Below are 19925 nucleotides of genomic sequence, written 5' to 3'. Positions count from 1 at the left end.
TGTGATTATAGTATAATAACATTTTTAATTAAATTTTGAATTCTCAGTTCAAAATAGCTTTATTGCTTTAGTTGTCACCCTTAAGTTTAGACAGAATCTTGACCTCTCAACATCTTAAAGCCTTTTTAAGCTGTCCATAAACTACAGTTTAATTTATATTGTCTAAAGCTTAAGGTATACTTCTTCTTTGAATGAATTTATGACATCATGCTAATCCTTCCCTTTTAAAGCAATTAAAAATTTAGTTTATTTTTACATTCAGGCTTATTTCTTGTTAGCTTAGTCTTCTTCATTAAATGTTCTTTGAACACAGTGTTTTTGAGGAACTAGAGATATATGAATTGCCTTAACACGTAATGTTTGCTTTTGGAAAGCCAGCAGTCAGTTTGGGAAAACTGAAAACAGGTGAAGGATGATACAGGTTTTGTACAATGTAAGTGATGTGTTTTGAGTTCTACACAAGTTCAAAGAAGGAAAAGTTTATTCTCAAGATTAGGACAGTTACAGAAAATTTTTGGAAGAGCAGAGATTTGAGCTGAGTCTTAAAGGGGGAGAACTTGGGCTGGAGTGAGACTGAAGGCAACAGCATGAGAAAGGCAAAAAATCAGAGATCAAAACCAGGACACATTACATTAATCCCTTTACCTTGAACCAAGATCAATATCCTGTAGAAAACTGGGCTTTGAAGTCTAGGCCAAAGAATTAGAATTTTATCCTATAGTAGAAAATGAGAATTACTAAAGGGTTTTTAAAAAGCTGGTAGCTTAGTTAAGTGAGAGATCATTGGAGTAGATTTTTCTTAAGGAAATCTTCCTAGAGACTTGCTGACCATTCCTATAATGGGGGGTTAGATTCAAATACTACACGTTTGAATGTAGACTGTTAGCATTGGGGGTATTGTTTGCTATATAGGTTGTTTACTATTTTCACTATACACTAATGTATAAATACATTGCTGCCTAGAATGTCCACATTTAAGCCTAATTTTAACTGCAGCCTTCCTAAGCCAAGCTTTGTACACTATGAAGAATTTAAAAACTTTAATTCTTTAATGAATTAATATCCTTCCACCAAGTTTATTGTTTTAAGAGAAACAGGAGTACAGTGTCTATTGAACTGTTATATCCAGAGTGTATTAAAGTTGTCTACTGGTCACATACACTTTAGTTAAAACTTGAAAATGCTATGGGTTTAGATAAAGCAGTAATGGGTAGAAAACTTTGGGGATTAAGATCATGTCTAGGGGATTGAAGTAGATGATTTCCAAGGACCCTTCTAACTTAATGATTAATGGAGAGGGCAGTCAGTAGGATTTGAGACCTGTTTAGAGAACCATTTCAGTAGACCAGGTGAGAATGGCAAGGACTTAAACTACAATGGTAGAAATAGAATTGGTAGGTAAAGGGCAGATAAGCAAGTAATCTGTAAGGAAGCCTCGTGACTAGATGTTGGGAAAGAAGAAATAAGAGGAGTTGGTAACTTAACAGTTTTTATTTTAACAATGATGATAGGATTGGCAGAAATAATGTCCAAAAAAATTCACTGGTTTTGGAAAAAGATAAATTTATTTAATTCTCATCTTGACCATGCTTTTTATTATGTGATGCTTTTCTTTAAGAACACTAAAGAGCCAGTTTTAAACTTAAGAAAGTTTCACTTATTAATAGTTAGATATCTCATGTTTCTTATTTTAGGTTAAAGGATAAATGAAAGTAACTGTCACAAGCAAGAAAAAGGATAGGCAGGGGGTGTGAGGGCAGAAGAATCTTTTATCTCACTGTAATGGTCATCCTGCAACTCATTGTGTCTTGCATGTAGAAGCTCAATAAATATTTAGTCATTTGCAAAATTGGAACTGCATAAATGAAAGAATTTTAGAAAAGATTCTAAAACTGAGAAGCTTTTCCTATGGAGTTCATACATTCAAAGTAGTATAAAATGCATACCCAGTCTGACTTCATCTGTTTTTAAAATTTATATAAATTAATTCTCTGGGTATTCTGTAACTTGCTTCCTTTGCTCAATATTAAGATTTTAATATCCTTCCCCTGTTAATTTGTTTAACTATATTTCATTGTGCAAATATACTACAAGTTACTCATTTTACATTCAATGGTCATATGGGTACTTTTTAGTTTTTTGATATTAATTTGTACAAATCTGGTGTGTATGAATGGTATTTCATTATGGTTTTAATTTGTGTGATATTTCTCTGATAACATATTTTAAATGTTTATTGGCCATTTGTGTTTCTTTGGAATTCTTCTTTGTATCTTTTACCAATTATTCTATGGAGTTGTTCATCATTTTCTTTTACTTAGACATTCTTTTTTTTTTTTTTTGAGACAGAGTCTCGCTTTGTTGCACAGGCTAGAGTGAGTGCCGTGGCGTCAGCCTAGCTCACAGCAACCTCAAACTCCCGGGCTCAAGCAGTCCTGCTGCCTCAGCCTCCCGAGTAGCTGGGACTACAGGCATGCGCCACCACGTCCGGCTAATTTTATATATATATATTAGTTGGCCAATTAATTTCTTTCTATTTATAGTAGAGACGGGGTCTTGCTCTTGCTCAGGCTGGTTTCGAACTCCTGACCTCCAGCAATCCGCCCGCCTCAGCCTCCCAGAGTGCTAGGATTACAGGCTTGAGCCACCGCGCCCGGCCATTAGACATTCTTAATATATGCTGGATACTAACAGTTTATTGGTCATTTGTGTTACAGATATCTTGTTCCAATTTAGTGGCCTGTCTTTTCCTTCCTTCTCTTTTAGGTATCATTTGATGGACAAAGATTCTTAAATTTCAATATCGATTATATCATCTTTTTTTTGTTGTTTTACATGCTTAAGAAATCCTCCCCAGCCTCAAGGGGGTTGGATTCTCACATATTATCTTGTGAAAGTTTTATAAGTGATCTTGCTGGCTTTTTTTTTTCCCTATGAGATAGGTTTTCAATTTTATCTTTTTCTATATGGAAGACTATTGTCTCAGCATCATTTATGGAACCTCAGTCTTTTCCCCAGTCTACAAGGTCCATTCTGTCTGTCCTAAATCAAGCTTTCACAGATTTGTTTATAGGTTTTCTAATTTGTTTCCAAGTTCTGTTTGTTGATACCTGCACCAGTACAGCATTGCCTTCAGAAGTCCCAATATCTGATGGGGCAAGTCTCTTCATCAGTGTCTTGGCTATTGGCCATTTGCTCTTCTTTTATAAATTTAGAATCGGCTTTCAGAGAATGAAATAGTGATGGAATTTTTATTGTGATGGCATTGAATCTGTGTACGTCAGTCGTGGGGGTGATTAATATCTTCACAGTGTTTCGTCGTCCAGTTGAACAACACGGCGTGTAACTCTTCGTTTTAGTTCCTCTTTAATGTCTTTGGATAAAGTTTTCATAATTTGCCTAAGATTTAGTCCTGATGCTTTTAATTTTGATGCTGTTGTAAGGGAGAACTTTAAAAAATATTGTATAAGCTTTGTATAGAAATGCAAATGACTTTATATCACTTTTGTATCCAGCAACCTTGCTAAGATGCTTTTTCAAATAAAATACTTTTTTCATAGATTTTTGGATTTCTACAAATATAACATTATCTACAAAAGATTCTTTTCCAGTCTTTATATGTTTTATATATTTTTTATCAGATTATCAGCAAATCATAATTTGCTAAGAGTTTTATCACTTAGGAATATTGAATTTTATGAATGCTTTTCCACATGTTAGATTTTACATTTTTTCTATAAATTTGCTGATCTGATTAATTAATAATTTTTCTGAAGTTAACAGAAGTTTGTATTCCTGGGATGAACTTACTTTTTACACTGGTGAATCAACTTTTTTATACATTGTTGGGTTCAGTGTGCTAAAATATTATTAAGATTTGGGAGGTTTATGTTACTGAATGGGCTTGGCCTAAAAACTCTTTTCTGAAACTGCCTTTGTCTGGTTTTGCTATTGAGATTATGCTAGCTTGATAAAATTAGCACTCTTTTCTTTTCTTTTCTTTTCCTTTCCTTTTTCCTTTTTTCTTTCTCCTTTCCGTTCCTTTCCTGTTAGTACAGATGGAGTCTTGCTATGTTGCTCGGGCTGGTCTTGACTCTTGGCTTCAAGGTAGTCCTCCCACAGCTTTAGGATTACAGGCATGAGCCACTGCTCCTGGCTGCCACTTTTTCTTTAGAATAGTTTGAGATCAGAATTATGTATCTTTAGACTATTTGGTAAAATTTACCTGTCATCTGGGCTTGGTTATTATCAATGTGGGAAGATTATTAATAACTCATTAAATTTTCTTGATGGTCAATGCCTATTCAATTTTTGTCTCTTTCAGAGTCAGTTTTGGTAAGTTGGCTTTTTCTAGGAATTTATTCATTTTATCTGAATTCAAATTGATTACCATAAAATTGTTTATAATGTTCTTTTATTAACTAATCTCTGCAGCATTTCTACTTGGGGCTTATTTTTTCATTTCTAATATTATTTGTGTCTTTTTAATTTTGCTAGAAGTTTGTCATTTCAAATGTTATTAATCTTAAAGGATTTTTTCAAAGAACGAATTTCTAGGTTTTTTATTCTTTCTACGCTTTATTTGATTCCTGATTCCATTTGGCTCTTATGATTTTCTTCTTTCTGCTTTCTTTAGATTCATTTTTAATTTTTTATAATTTTAAAAGGAGTTGACAGAAATTGAACTTGATACAGTTTATTTTTAGAACATTTAAGTATCACTTTATTATCTCTTACACCATAAATGACTTGTTAATGAATTAGCAATATATATTTTTTCTAAATGCCATTGATGACCTTTAATATTAAAACCAGTTTTAAAAGCATAGTATTCCATATGCATTTTATCAGAAATCCCTAAATCAAAGAAATGTAACCCATTTAGGCACGCGGAATAAAAGATGCTACAGAAATCATCTTTGAGATGTCAAAAGACGAAAGAAAAGATTTCTACAGGACTATAGCATGGGGTCTGAACCGGCCTTTGTTTGCAGTTTATAGAAGAGTGCTTCGCATGTATGATGACAGAAACCATGTGGGAAAGTATGAAAACTTGTAATGCTGCATGTTTTCATGTAATTAGGGAAAATATTTAAGGAACTGTCATTTTTTAAAAATAGGATTATGATCAGGCCCTTAATTAGAGACAACTATGAATGACTTTTGAGTTAATATTTTTATCCTCCAGGTCCATGTTGTAAATATGGTGAAACCTCATTATAATAAGGCCTCTTTTAGAAATTAGAATCTAAATCATTTTATGTAGGTTAGATATACTTAATATAGTAAAGTCTGTATTGTAGTAAGGTGACATAAAAAGTATAATAGTGGTTAAAGATTTAAGAAGTGTGTGAAAAGAACTCCAAATCCATTGGTAACACTGTTCCTATTGGTTTTTTAGAGTATAGCCTTCCTAAGTCAGTGAGGTTTTTTGTTTTGTTTTTTTTTTTAAATCAGACTGGGAAAACTATATTTCTGGAAACAATGCATGGATTTCTCTTATAGGTAGCTTTTATGGGAAGGCATTACTAAGAGTCTTCAATGCAATGATTTTATGTTGTTACTATTGTACTTTCTTTGGAAATTTTAGGTAGCAGTAGTACAGCTTACTAGTTACTACCGAGCTACTGGTACTGGTACAGCTTTTCCTCTTCAGCAGCATGCTAATGAGAGCACACTTAAGAGCTGAAGAGAATTAAATTATGTTTTTATGACAATAGAAAAAGAGAAATTTTTAAATGGAGCATGAAGGACTTGTAACTATGGATAAACTTTCCATGTAATACAAGTGGTTTAAAAGTGAGCAGCCTTTCATAATTATTAAGTGGACATTTTAAAAAAGAATGTTACATTGGCTTTATTGAAGATTAGACTACTGAACTAAAGAGTAAGAGTATGTAAGATATCCATGCCTGGGTAGAGGAAATTAAGAGAATCTTAATTTTTTCAGTCCCTTGAGAGAATTTTCCATAGATTTATTCTAGTTTACAGTGTCATCCAAAAGTCTTTTCAGAACAGTTGTGATTTCAGTTATGAAACATAATTTTGAAATAAAGGAACTGTTAGGCAGCATTGGGGCAAATATGTTTTAAATATTGAATTTTCCTGGAGAAAGTTGTGCAGTGCTTAACTTTATTCTAACTAAAAGTATTTACTATTGGTGGGGTTTTTTTTAAAGGAAATTAGAAGCCTTTGTTTTTAGCTTTTATTAATCTACTTTAAAATAGGCTACTTTAAAAATATTATCAGTATGCTAAGTAAATTAACATTCAGCTCCCTAAGTGAAATTCTGGTTTTTATTAGGTTGTTAGCATTTCTTGTTTTGATTGATTTTTTTCAAATTTCTCTGAATTTGTAGATACACACCTGAAGAAATTGAGAAGCTCAAGGAGTAAGTTTTAAGTTTTTTTGTTTTTGTTTTTTTTTTAATTCCAATTGTTTGTTTTTTATGTCTTATGTTTTGTAAAAGTTTACTTTGAAAATTTCAAAAGGTTTTTGGAAGACTGGTGTAATGTTATTCTGCTGTTAAGCATTATTGACCATAAAAAGATCACATCAGATCCATACCTGCACAGAGTAGCCATGCCCATAAAGCATAAATTTAGTCTTCTGTTGTCAGTCACCAAATGCTTCCTGAGACCACTAGTAGGGGTTCCAGAAAAGATTAGATGGCCATTTTTGGTGGCCTGAACACTAAATTTGGGGAATTTATGTAGCAGTATCAAAACCAGGGTTGTGCTACATGGCTTAGCTTAGAGTGGAGACTTGGCAAATATTTCACCGAATATCTCTGGGATGACTCTACCTTGTAAAGGCTATGAATCTCAGGAAACATAATTTTGCTTCACTGAGTTAGGGCCATAAGGTATAATTTAATGAATTGCATGAAACATGAAAAAAATTGAAAGTAGATTCTGTTTATGATGAAAAAGACCTGTTTAACTTTTTCAGGTATCTAAAAAGCTTGTTAGGTATATGCTCAAAAGGGAAAAATCTGGGGCTTGCCTGGGAGATTATGTCAATAACCTGAGGGGAAATTTGGTCTTTTTGAACACATATCCAAGTTACTTATTTCTTCTCTGACCCAGGAAAAAGGCAATTGCTGCCTGTTTTTTTTTCACCCACAGACAACTGTGGACCCCAAAAAAAGGCCACACTTTCAAACTTTGGCTCTCAAAGTATTGCTGCCCACAACTTCCAAACCAGTCAAATGGGAAGAAGAAGAATGAAGAATAAATGATGAAATTAAAAGGGAGAAAACAGTTGAACCAAATGCTGATTGGCAGACTCTTGTTTTAGGCTCCGGATAAAGCATGGCAATGACTGGGCAACAATAGGGGCGGCGCTAGGAAGAAGTGCATCTTCCGTCAAAGATCGGTGCCGACTGATGAAGGATACTTGCAACACAGGTACTGTGAGTGCTACTGGTGTCATTTTCTTGTCACCATTTGCACCTCTAACCCCTTCAGATACTGCCTTCTCTTTGTTCTGGGGGAAAAAAATTATCTTTTATGTCAGTTCAAACTTGATTTTCTAGTCTTTTTCTTCAGCTTAATACCTACACCCAACTAATCTTTGTTTTTGTATAAGATGACATTATTCACAGGGATACATCACCTCAGTTTCAAGATGACTTAGCTCTATCATGTTTCAGTTTTATAGGGATTTACCCCCCCCCCAGTTGGGAAAGTATTTATTTTTAAGGCATATATACAAGAAGTAATGTTATTTTAGGCCCATCTAACTGTTAAGTTCATGTTCATAACAGCTTATCAACATGTATCTATGAAAAACTTTAGTTGCAGCCAGGTCCCAAGAAGCAGCTGTGTTCCAAAGGTTTATATGTATTTTGCTTAGTTCAAACTCAAAGTATATTTTCCCATAGGAAAAAATGTGTGATTAGTGTTTCAGTTCTCAGGCCAGACCACAAATGCCTCTTAATATATACAAGTGTATCGAATGAACAGGTTAGAACTATAATTTCGTAGTTCTCTTTTAGCCCTGATGTTCTCTGAAAGATCCACAATCTATGCTCTTTTTCAATTAAAAAAAAGAAAAACTAGTTCTCAAGCTTTGTGTTAGCTTCTAGGGTATATATTTTTTTATCCTTACCACTCCCACCCCCCTAAAATGAAATAAAAAATGTTTCTTGCTTCACTGCTGTACCATCACTGTTACCTACAAGGCAGTGAGAATATTCATTCCACCAACTCTGTCATTCTGTGACATGGCTAACTTCATGAATGAAGCAAGATTGGAAGGGTTAGATTTAGGATAGGACCCCAGAGGTTCGTGTAAGATGCTGTGAGTAACAAAACCCTTTTGTTAACATTATTTGGAAGGACACTGTGCCATTCCCTGATTGCCAGCCTGAGGGATTGATCTGTCTGGTTCCTTCTCATGTTGTAACATACAGATTGTGATGAGGAATTTTCTCCCGTGTTCCGCACCACAAAATAGCCCAGTCTCAGAGTATTCCCTTCCTTTTGTATCATGCTAGCATAGGAGAAAAGGACTTTGTCTTGAATTCCACCCACAGTATCCATAACTGTGCTTACCATAACAGTAAACATTCAATAAATATTTTGTTGAATGAATGGATCCCTGAGCAAGCACATAGTCTTTTTGATATTTTCTATAAATTTTTAGCTACTAGTAACAGAATGGAAACAGAAGGAGGTTTTTTAAAAACAGGATTTTCCCCCCACCTTGTTTTTCTGCTATAGCTTCATAAGAAAAAGACCAAGAGGAACATTTGATATTATTTATTAGTGGGTTGATAGGTTCAGAAAAAACAAGAATAAAAGTATGTATAAATTCCAGTGTCAGACTTTACTGATATTTCATCACAGTAACTTGGAGTTGGGATAATGAGGAAAAAAGATGGTATAACTTGAATACATAATTCTTTGTAGTTATGTTTTGGGTAGCTTTGCTTTTCTTAAAGTGTCAGTCAGTGCTCTCCATTAGGATTCTATATTTTCTATTTTCACTGAGACTATTACTGGGCTAGTAAAGTACAACTGTCTTAGTAGGTATATGTGGTTTCCCACCAGAGGGTCATTCAGAAATAAACTCTTAGTACTGCTGCATACTACCATCAGTCCTTATAAATACAGGGCTGAATCAGATTTGTAGGAGGAGGAGGAGAAGGTAGCAGTGGTAGTCTGGATGATTTCCTTCTTTCAGGGAAGTGGACAGAAGAAGAAGAAAAGAGACTTGCAGAAGTGGTTCACGAATTGACAAGTACTGAGCCAGGTGACATAGTCACACAGGGTGTGTCTTGGGCAGCTGTGGCTGAACGAGTGGGTACCCGCTCAGAAAAGCAGTGTCGTTCTAAATGGCTCAACTACCTGAACTGGAAACAGAGTGGGGGTACTGAGTGGACCAAGGAAGATGAAATCAATCTCATCCTCAGGTTTGTGTCCTACCTTTTAATGACAAAAGCTGCATTAATTGCTGTGAATGTCTTGATTGACTTTCCTCTTTTGGTTTCCCTAGACGCCTAATGTCTGAAAAGTGTCCTTTCCATAGAGAGCCACTATTTAAGATCCTAAGTATTTCATATTGAGCTCTTTTTTTGTTTTGTGTTTGTTCCTTTTTAGTGGATTTAGTGCTCGTGCAGAGTACCAGATTGAAGGCGTGGAGACTGAAGTCCTCCCTATATCCACAGAACAGGTATGGCACAGGCAGCGGCAGTGCAGCTTTTCCACTGTCCCACCAATGTGCCTCAGTCCTAGCCTAGGGGGAACATGTTTAGGGTAAGAAGGCTATCAGTCTCCATGCCCTTCAATCCTTGGCTACTGTGCTAAGATTGCCAAGAAGGGGGGCCTAGACTAGTTTCCCCCACACCTTCAAATTGGACCAAATCAAACATTTCCATTTCATACAAATCCAAAAATAGCTTTAAGGTAGTAATTCCTTATTTATTAAATTAGTTGGTTTAACCATTAAGACTCGGAGTATAATAGACAAAAATACCAGCAAGAAATTATTTAAGACACCAAAGTAATAGAGACCATCATTGTGATTACTCCCTACTGAAAGTCAAAATCATCATGACAGTTAAAGCTAGAAAACAAATAGATTTTTAAAACCCTCAATTTAGTTGTACTATTATCTTGGTTGTTATTCTGTTGTTATTGTTGCTTCAATTATTTTTGTCATTTTGTTCAGTTTTTCAACTAGTCATCTTTTTAAATAGCTCATTTCTAAACATTTTTGTTTCACAAATGGAAAAACTCAGATCCAGGAAATAACTGACTTAGTGAAGGCCACACTATGAAACATTGTAGAACACTTTACAACTAAACCTGTTCTTATCCCATTCTAACCTTTCCTTCACAGTGCTTCATCTTGTTCTAATCATTTATGGTTTGGCCCTCTGGTTGTACCTTAAACAAAACTCTGTTGCTAGTGGTATTTCTTAGCTGTTACCTCTGGAAGCAGGTCTGCATTCCTGGTATCCTTTCCCATGCATCTTAACAATAGCCTCTCATTGGTATAACCTGCCACTCCCTTTATTGCCAGTGCCATCCCCTGTAGTCAGAGGAGGGGTCTTAGGGAGAAATAAATTTAACATCTAACAGATGCTTATTTTGTAACCTGTAGGATAGCAGAGCTTGATGTAGCTGATGAAAATGACATTAACTGGGATCTGTTAGCTGAGGGATGGAGCAGTGTCCGTTCACCACAGTGGCTTCGCAGTAAATGGTGGACCATCAAAAGGCAAATTGCAAACCATAAGGATGTTTCGTTCCCTGGTAATGTATTATTTCCTTTTTAAGTTCTTCCTTTCTCTTACAATATTCACTCTTTAGGAGTGAAAGGTTGGAAGTTCTTTGCTCAGCTAAAGAGATACCATGGCAGATTTTTCACTTAAACTTCTGCCCTATTTCTTTGAGTAATTGTTTTTGCTTACCTAGAGAAGAGTTAATGTGATCTGTAATTCCCAAAGCCCCAAAACATATATACACACACACACACACATACATATACATACACACACACACATATACACTCAAACTATGAAGAGAAAATACTATATAGAGAGTCATGCACCATGTAATGGTATGTTAGCTAACAGCAGACTGCATATAAAACAGTGGTCCCATAAAATTATACCATCCTATTTTTACCTTACCTTTCTCCACGTTTAGATATGTTTAAATACACAAATACCATTGTGTTATAGGTTTGTAGCTAGGAGCAATAGGTTATATCATATAGTGTAGGCGTGGAGTAGGCTATACCATCTAGGTTTGTGAAAGTACACTCTATGATGTTCACGTGACAATGGGATCACCTGACAACACATTTCTTAGAACCTGTCCCCATTGTTAAGTGACTCGGGACTTAATTTTCATTTTGTACAAAGATGTACTTCTGAAAACAAGTTTAAATCAGCTTTTTATGAGTTGACTAATTTCAAACAACTGGACTTGTTAATTTAAAGAAATTCTATGGTTATTGGTTTTGTTGAACAGAGTCTCAATAAATTTCTTATTTCACTTGTTATGTAAATCCAAGATCTTAAATTGGGTGTATTTAAAATGAAGGTATAACATACTTTTCATTTCATTGCCTGTTTTGCATTTAGGCACTAAACGAAGTTATATAATCTATATAATCTTTTAAGTATCCAAATTTATTCCCCTTATTAAAGCACTTCAACTTCCATTTTTCCAAAGGAAAATTAAATGCTGAGGAACTTTGGCTTGATGAAAATGTGATTTTTAAAAATTAAACACCCAGTTATAGAAGACCAGTATAGTTTATGAATAGGAGAGAGCAAAGTCTAGAATTGGCCTCCCTGGCAAGAACTCCTGGTAGCATACTACTCCTTGGAAAAGGTCAGCTGCTACCTTTGGAGTTGTGAGGAAACCCAGTTAAGTGCCTATAAGTCCTCGGGGGAAAATGGACACTATTTATTTAGAAAATGAAAATAAACCGAAAATGACAATTCTGCTTAGCATTGCCAGAATTTTTCCTAAATAATAAGAATTCTATCAAGAAGCCCTGGGACATAGAAAATGTCCTATTTCCATGTTCTTTGCAGTGTCCACTGGTTTTTTTGTTTGTTTGTCTTTTGGCATTATGAATCTTAAAGTGATAAGAACAATATTAAGAACTTTTATGCCACAATGAAGTGCCAGTTCAAAAAAAAAGAAAAATATGAAGAAAAAAAAGAAAAACAAGAATTTTTTAAATGTATTATGTTGGATAATGTCTCCAAAAATTTCAGGACAAGTGGTTGTTTTAAAATACTTTATTTTTACATCCAATATGCAATTATTTATTCCAAATACTTTCCCTCCTTACCCTCCCCCCACCTCCCTTGCTGCTTAGATGGTGGTCTGTCGGAGAATCAATGTTCTTTTTGTCTACCCATCTCCCTTCAGTCTTAATAAAAGGTCTTAAACAGTTACATGAGAACCAAAAAAACAACCCAACGCTTTTGGAGAATAAATCAGGATCTGGAGTTCCAAACAGTAATTCCAATTCCAGTGTACAGCATGTTCAGATAAGAGTTGCCCGCTTGGAAGACAATACAGCCATCTCTCCTAACCCCGTGACAGCATTGCAGATTCCGGTCCAGATCACCCATGTCTGTGAGTGTTTGGCCCTCATGACTCCTTGTTATCTGATTTACATAATTTGGTTAATGGCTCTGACACCTTTCAGTCTTCTAGAATATTGATAGAAATTTACCCAAATTGATTAATTGAAGCACATTTTATGTTTATGTAAGGCATTTTAGCTCAGTTAATATTTGCACAAAGAATGAATGTGTATCAGAAAAGACTTACACTCATCCATCCAACCATTTTAAGCCATCTTAATTTTTAGATTTTATAATCAGTGATTTAATAGAAATAATCATTAAAAATAGAAATTAAAATTAATGATTAACAGAAAACTACCTAAAAAGCAGTCAATCAAGGAAAGAAATAGAGTTAACAAAGTGAAACGTCATTTGTAGTAGTATCACCAAAAGACACACAAATCAGACATGGATTTGAATAGAAGAATGAGTAGGTAGAAGAAATGAATTTGGGCAAGGTTGAGAAAGATTCTCTTCAGAGAGTAAAGGGTCAGTTTCCTATGGGAAGCTCCTTTTTTAACCGTTCTGTTGTTCTTATCCTCTGACAGTTTTGTGTTTAATAAGATTGTGTAACCCCAGCAATTGTTACAGGAGGGGAATTTTTTTTTTTTTTAGATCTATGTCAAGTTAATCTTTCTCCCTTTCTGTCAGTCTTGAATTATAGTGACAAAAAGAAAGGCTGGGTGCAGTGGCTTATGCCTGTAATCCTAGTACTTTGGGAGACTTGAGGCCAGGAGTTCAAGACCAGCCTGAGCAACATAGCAAGACTCCCCCATCTCTACCAAAAAAAGTAAAGAAAAATTACCACATGTGGCTACATGTGGTAGCACGTGTTTGTAGTCCCAGCTTTTTAGGAGACTGAGGCAGGAGGATCACTTGAGCATAGGAGTTTGAGGTTGCAGTGAGCTATGATGACATCACTGCACTCTAGCCTAGCAACAGAGCAAGACCATGTCTTTAAAAAAACAAAAAGGAATGAGAATAAAATTCTCAGAACCACAACCATATTATTATTCACTTTTATCTCACTTTCTGTTTTGGTCTACGTAATGCTATTTCTACCAATCACTATGTTATTCTCAACCAGGTGATTACTGGCATTTTGGGTGAGATAGTTTTTTGTGGGACTGTCCTTCACATTGCAAGATGCGGTGTCCCTTTATCTCACCCACAAAGTGTCAGTAATTCTCTTCAATCATTATGCCAAACAGAAACGTCCCACACATTTCCAAATGTACCCTAGGACCCCGTGTTTGAGAATCATTGAACTACCATCTGTCTGTATATGCAGTGACTGCAAAGTTACCTTAGAGACATTTAAACTTAATTTCTTTCAGCAAGAAATGTGACTGTAGAGTTCTATAATCTACCCATTATTTGTAACATTCTGACTAAAATCTCTTCTTTTTTTTAAGTTAGGGGACAGAGATAAGGAAATGTCTTCATGGAATGGGCCAGATAGTAAACATGAATATTTTTAGGCTATGCAGGCCACATAGGTCTTTGTGGGATATTCTTTGTCTTTAACCCTTTACAAAGGTAAAAACCATTCTTAGGCTTGAGCCACATTTGTCCCCAGCCATGGTTTGCTCACCTTGACTTAGGTTATTTATCTAGAATCACTTCAAATTATTACAGCTGTGACCTTAAGGATCCATCAAATAATAAGAGAAATGACATGAATCAAGTGTACTTCTGTTGGAAATTTCATTCCTCTAATACCTAAAGGGTATTATATTCCTCTCACATGCTGAGAGTTGTCAGAATGTAATAAACTAAATAATAATAAATACCAGACATTATGTCAGGTCCAAAATCATTTCCTACATGGATTTACCTATAGGTGTGACTTGAAAGCACCAAAAGAAATCACATTTCTTCTAGTTAGTTTTATTTCTATGTAACCTTGAGCAGATATTAATCAAGTCGGAGCCTCAGTTGACACACCTATAAAGTGATTATATTCTGATCTCTAAAATGCTGTTCACTCCCCAAAATGTGGTCTTATAAGAGAATACTGTCTTAAATTTATATCTTGGTTTTAAGAGCAGTTTTGATCCTCACAACTATTTGAGTTAAGCAGAACACATAAAAATCTCTGAACATTAGTTTAGATCAAAGTTATTTGCCCAGGTTTAACATTGCTACCCAAGTGATGTTGCTAAATGAAAGCCTAGTGTTTGGAGACTACCAATTCAGATACCTATACGGCTTACCACAATGTTCAAGATATTAGTTTTTACCAAATTCCTCTCTTTGCAGGTTGGCCTTAGTGTGTTCTGTACTTCCTTACATTAGAAACATTTTATGATATATACCAGGGGTTAGCAAACCTTTTCTATAAAGGGACAGGTAGTATTTTAGGCATTATGGGCCCTTTAGTATGTCACAGGTTCTCAACTCTGTTGTAGTGTGAAAGCAAGCATAGAAAATACGTAAACAACGAGCATGGTTGTGTTCCAGTAATACTTTATTTACAAAAGTTAGCAGCAGTCTGGATTTGGCTGTGGGTCACAGTAAGCCAATCCCTGTCTGTATGCCATCTCAGACAAATCCATTAGATTTCTTATATCTTGTGAGAAATTTAAGTGACTTCAAGTCTCCAGGCAAATTATTATGAAATTGCCTTTATGATAATTGAGTACACTGGAAAAATTTAAATTTACAAAGCATTTTATTTATTATTGTCCTTGTTCTTAATCACAGCTTCAACAGATTCCCCTGCTACTACTGTTGACTCGGAAACAATAACACTAAACAGTGGAACACTACAGACATTTGAGATTCTCCCAGTGAGTAATACTTCATAAAATAGATATTAGCCATTTTTATGCATAAGAAAGATTAGTTGGTATTATCTTTGGAAATGTTATCATATAAGCAGATGAAATATAAAAGTCTGAGACTAGATGGATGGTAGATTAGACATAAATCAGACTTCTACTTTTATAATTTTAATCTATTTTTTTATTTATATATAAACCAGTATGTTCTTTATATATATGAAAATGACAGTGCTAATGAGTACATACTGTAGATTTATACTGAGTCATAAATTTATAACCAAAAAGTTCATATTAGTTATTTGAGGAAAAGTTTGTAGACAAACTAATCATGAGCTATTTAACAATATTCATTCACTAAATACTGTAGAAGCCACTGGGGATACAAAATTTAAAAGTCCCAGTGCTAAATGGTTTAGCTGCTTTGAAAAAGTCTTATAGTTCCTAAAAAGGTTAGACACAGACGACATGATCCACCTATTCTAATCCCAGATATATCTAAGAAAAAGGAAAACATGTGTCCAATAAAAACTTGTACATGAATGTTCATAGTATTGCGTTATTCATAACAACCAAAAAATGGAAAACCAAATGTCTGTCAACTGAAAAATGGCTAAGTAAAATGTGCTACTGCCATACAAATATTCAGTAATAAAAAGGAATGAAATACTGATACATGCTACAACAGGGGTCCTCAAACTTTTTAAACAGGGGGCCAGTTCACTGTCCCTCAGACCGTTGGAGGGCCGGACTATAGTTTGAAAAAAACAATGAACAAATTCCTATGCACACTACACATTCCTTATTTTGAAATAAAAAAACAAACAGGCAAAAACACCCACATGTGGCCCACAGGCCATAGTTTGAGGACGCCTGTTAAAACATGGATGAACCTTAGAAACCAGACAGCACAAAATACCACATAGTATATGGCTCTCATTTATTTGAAATGTCCAAAATAGGCAAATCTGTGTATACAGAAGATTAATTAATTTGCCTATGGCTGTAGGAAAATGGACATGACTATTGATATCCTGCTTTCTAAAACAAGTAAACCTAGAATTAGTTCATATTTCATATTAAGAAAATATAAAGCAAATTTAAATTTTGTCAAGATTTATTTATAGTGAAGAACATAGGGATATTAGTGCAAAACTTTATTCATCCTCCCCCAACCAAATCTCAGGAGGATGGCCAAGGCAGCAAATGGTTTTCTTTCCGTTTTTGGAAATTCTACTGGCAACTTATTTAACCTAAGCTTCATTTTCCTAATCCAATAGTTTCCTAAATGGGAATGTATAAGACAACCATTTGACACAGGTAGAAAACAGAACTTCCTTTTTTTAAACTCTTCTTCCCCAGTAAACAAATATCTGTACACTTACATTTGGGGTATATGTTCACATTTTTATTTATGAGGTCACTATAAAATACTGAGAAACTTTTCAATTTATTAATAGGAGATGATGATAGTACCTCAACTTCAAAAAATTGTGAGAATTAAATGTATTTATGTTAAATAAAATGTACATAAAAAGTATTTACAGTAATGCCTGAGCATATGTGATTACATGCAACCTTTAGGAAAATGATTAGCTTTCACTTTTATGGAAAGGAAGGAAATTGAGTCCCCCTGTTGAGTGCTAGGCACTTTATAATCATTTCTAATTGTAACAACCCTTTCCATGAGAGGTAATTATTATCCTCACTTAAGCAATAATGAAACCTATATTTAGGGGATTCAGTGTACACAGGAGAGTTGTTTTGCCTAAGTCCATAAGACTACATTGGACTAAAAAACTGGCTATGTGATTTTAACTCCTAAGACCTATCTTAAGTACTTTTCCTGCTAGGGTATCAGGATAAACCTAACTCAGATTTTTATATAGAAGCATACAGTTGTGAAAGGTTTATTAGTAAATCTGTTATACTTCCTTTAAAGATCTCAAAAGATAAATGTATTATTAGCCAGCTTTTCAAATGTTTCTTCAGAACATTGCTAATTGCTATTCCTCTATATTTTTCCTTAATATAAAAAATGCATTCAAGTAAACACTGCTATTATTGCCTTTTCAAAAATACGAAGTTTTGTCTTTTTTTTTTTTTAACTTGAGAGATTCCAAGTTTTTACGTGCCACAGAGAAAGGATAAAGAGGGACGATTGGTTGTGCTGGGTTACTGCACTGAGAACAGTGTTCATACAGCGGTGTCTTGGTGCCCTGAAACACCAAGAGACCAGACCATAGGAATACACAGGAGCAAAGAGCACAATAAACGTCTTGCCTCTTAAACCTCCAGGCTGCTTAATGACTTGAGACAGATAAATAGTAAAGAATAGGATATCCTTCATTTTATTACCTGTTCATAACTTCACAATTGGTAAGTACATTTGTGGCTAGTAAAACTAAAGCAAGTCCCTGTTTGGGGTATAAAAGTAGACTAATCATAGTCTGTTGACCTCTTTTTTCTTTTAGTCTTTCCATTTACAGCCTACTGGCACTCCAGGCACCTATCTACTTCAAACAAGCTCAAGCCAAGGCCTTCCCCTAACTCTGACTGCTAGTCCCACAGTAACCCTGACAGCCGCTGCGCCTGCTTCTCCTGAACAGATTATTGTTCACGCTTTATCCGTACGTTACATAAATTACTTGATTTTTGGGTACCTGTTGTGTACTAGGATTAGTTGATACAAAGATAAGCACCAAACTATGAGGTAGTCCAGTTGTCTAAATAATTTTTAGTATTCCTATTGTCCCAAGCACAATGTTTTGTACCGTCACTGTGTCTTCGCCGGGCTATATCTCACACACATCCCCTTACGTGAGATGGATGCACATTAGAATAGGTATATTAGGAGAGCAAGGGCCCAGCAGGCAAAGAATGGGGGTTCTAGGAAAACAGTAATAACATTCCAACTCCAGAAGTGAGAGGTATGGTAGGGGACAGGGTATCACCTATAAATTTATGTCATTTGTTGTATACCTTTAATAGGTACTTTCTCATTTGTCATTGATAATTTTTTTTTAATATTTTGTAGCCAGAACATTTGTTGAACACAAGTGACAATGTCACAGTGCAGTGTCACACACCAAGAGTCATCATTCAGACTGTTGCCACAGAGGACATTACTTCTTCCATATCCCAAGCAGAACTGACAGTAGATAGTGATATTCAATCATCTGATTTTCCTGAGCCTCCAGATGCCCTAGAAGCAGACACCTTCCCAGATGAAATTCATCAGCCTAAGATGACTGTGGAGTCATCATTTAATGATGCTCATGTATCCAAATTCAGTGACCAAAATAGCACAGAACTAATGAATAGTGTTATGGTCAGAACAGAAGAAATCTCCGACACCGACCTCAAAGAAGAGGAGGAATCGTCCCCTGATTTAGCCAGTGCTTATGTTACTGAGGTAAGCTGCACTTAAGAGAACTGAATGGGTTCTTGCCTTGAGTTTCAAACCTGCAGTTTAGTTTGGAAACAGCTTAGAAATAATTTAAAAGAATATTCTCTGGTACCTTCCTTTTTTCTTTAGTCTCACAAAATAAAGTACAAATCCCTACACCTCTGGCCTCACGAGTATCAGTGAACCAACAGTGTTGTTGCTGACACAAGTGGGCAAAGAGATCTTGAGGCAGCTGGGGGAATAAGAAAACTATGTTCTGTCTTACCACAGTTCCTCACTAAAACTTTTCCCTTTCCACCTGCAATAGATTGAGAAATGTTTGTTGAAACCCATAGAAGCATTTTCCTGAGTGTTTAGTAATAGATCTCCACGGTTCAACTTAGGAACCTCATCCCACAATGCAACCTATAAGTCTTCTATATTCAGGTGACCTATAACTGAATTCTTCTAAGTTCCTTTTTAATACCTAGAACATTAGATCATTAAAGTTAACTTTTGTCCGTTTTTGAAGACCTTAATTTTTCATTTATGTTCTAAATTTAAAATGGAATATGTTTGAAAGTTAAGTCAGTCCTATCCAACCTATATGTTCTTGGGATCTTAAGGAAATCTAATAACGGACATGAGTCACAATCTTTTTTTTGAGACAAGAGTTCATTTTGTTGCCCTCGCTAGAGCGCAGTGATGTCATCATAGTTCACTGCAGCCTCAAACTCCTGGGCCCAAGCAATCCTCCTGCCTCAGCCTCCTGAGTAGCTGGGACTATAGGTGTGAGCCACCATGCCCAGCCCTCATCTTTTTTCTTTAATATTATTTAGGATTTAGGATCTCCTACTATAGAAGAACAAGTTGATGAAACAATTGATGATGAAACAATACTTATCGTTCCTTCACCACATGGCTTTATCCAGGCATCTGATGTTATAGATACTGAATCTGTCTTGCCTTTGACAACACTAACAGGTACTGTAATACAACTCCCATGTGCTTGACAAATCTTATGGGGGAAAAATTAAGCAGATACTCAGCTATTTTAGTCTTTCTTGATCCAACGATAAAGATATTGGTATTCTTACATTTAGGTAGAATACTTTAAATTCTTGACGTGATTTAAAGAATAAATATATAC

At 35.2% G+C, this 19925-nt stretch overlaps 1 protein-coding gene across 5 annotated transcripts in view; it reads left to right on the top strand.

Annotated features, from left to right (window-relative positions):
• Positions 1–19925, top strand: part of DMTF1 (cyclin D binding myb like transcription factor 1) — a 44838-nt gene that overhangs the window by 23631 nt on the left and 1282 nt on the right. For 4 of the 5 annotated variants that reach the window (XM_012779534.3, XM_076006467.1, XM_012779530.3 and 1 more), the window contains 10 exons: positions 4886–5043; positions 6359–6391; positions 7300–7409; positions 9190–9418; positions 10612–10763; positions 12402–12611; positions 15311–15396; positions 17862–18017; positions 18425–18802; positions 19615–19759. In XM_012779534.3, coding sequence (XP_012634988.2) covers positions 4886–5043; positions 6359–6391; positions 7300–7409; positions 9190–9418; positions 10612–10763; positions 12402–12611; positions 15311–15396; positions 17862–18017; positions 18425–18802; positions 19615–19759 — 1657 coding nt within the window. Of the gene's footprint in view, positions 1–4885; positions 5044–6358; positions 6392–7299; positions 7410–9189; positions 9419–9605; positions 9679–10611; positions 10764–12401; positions 12612–15310; positions 15397–17861; positions 18018–18424; positions 18803–19614; positions 19760–19925 lie in introns of all 5 variants that reach the window. The other variant, XM_076006468.1, reaches the window with a different exon arrangement.

Source organism: Microcebus murinus, chromosome 9 (assembly GCF_040939455.1).
Source record: "Microcebus murinus isolate Inina chromosome 9, M.murinus_Inina_mat1.0, whole genome shotgun sequence".
NCBI lineage: Eukaryota > Metazoa > Chordata > Mammalia > Primates > Cheirogaleidae > Microcebus > Microcebus murinus.
The sequence above is the reverse complement of the archived record's forward strand: the minus strand, read 5'-3'. Positions and strand labels throughout refer to the sequence as shown.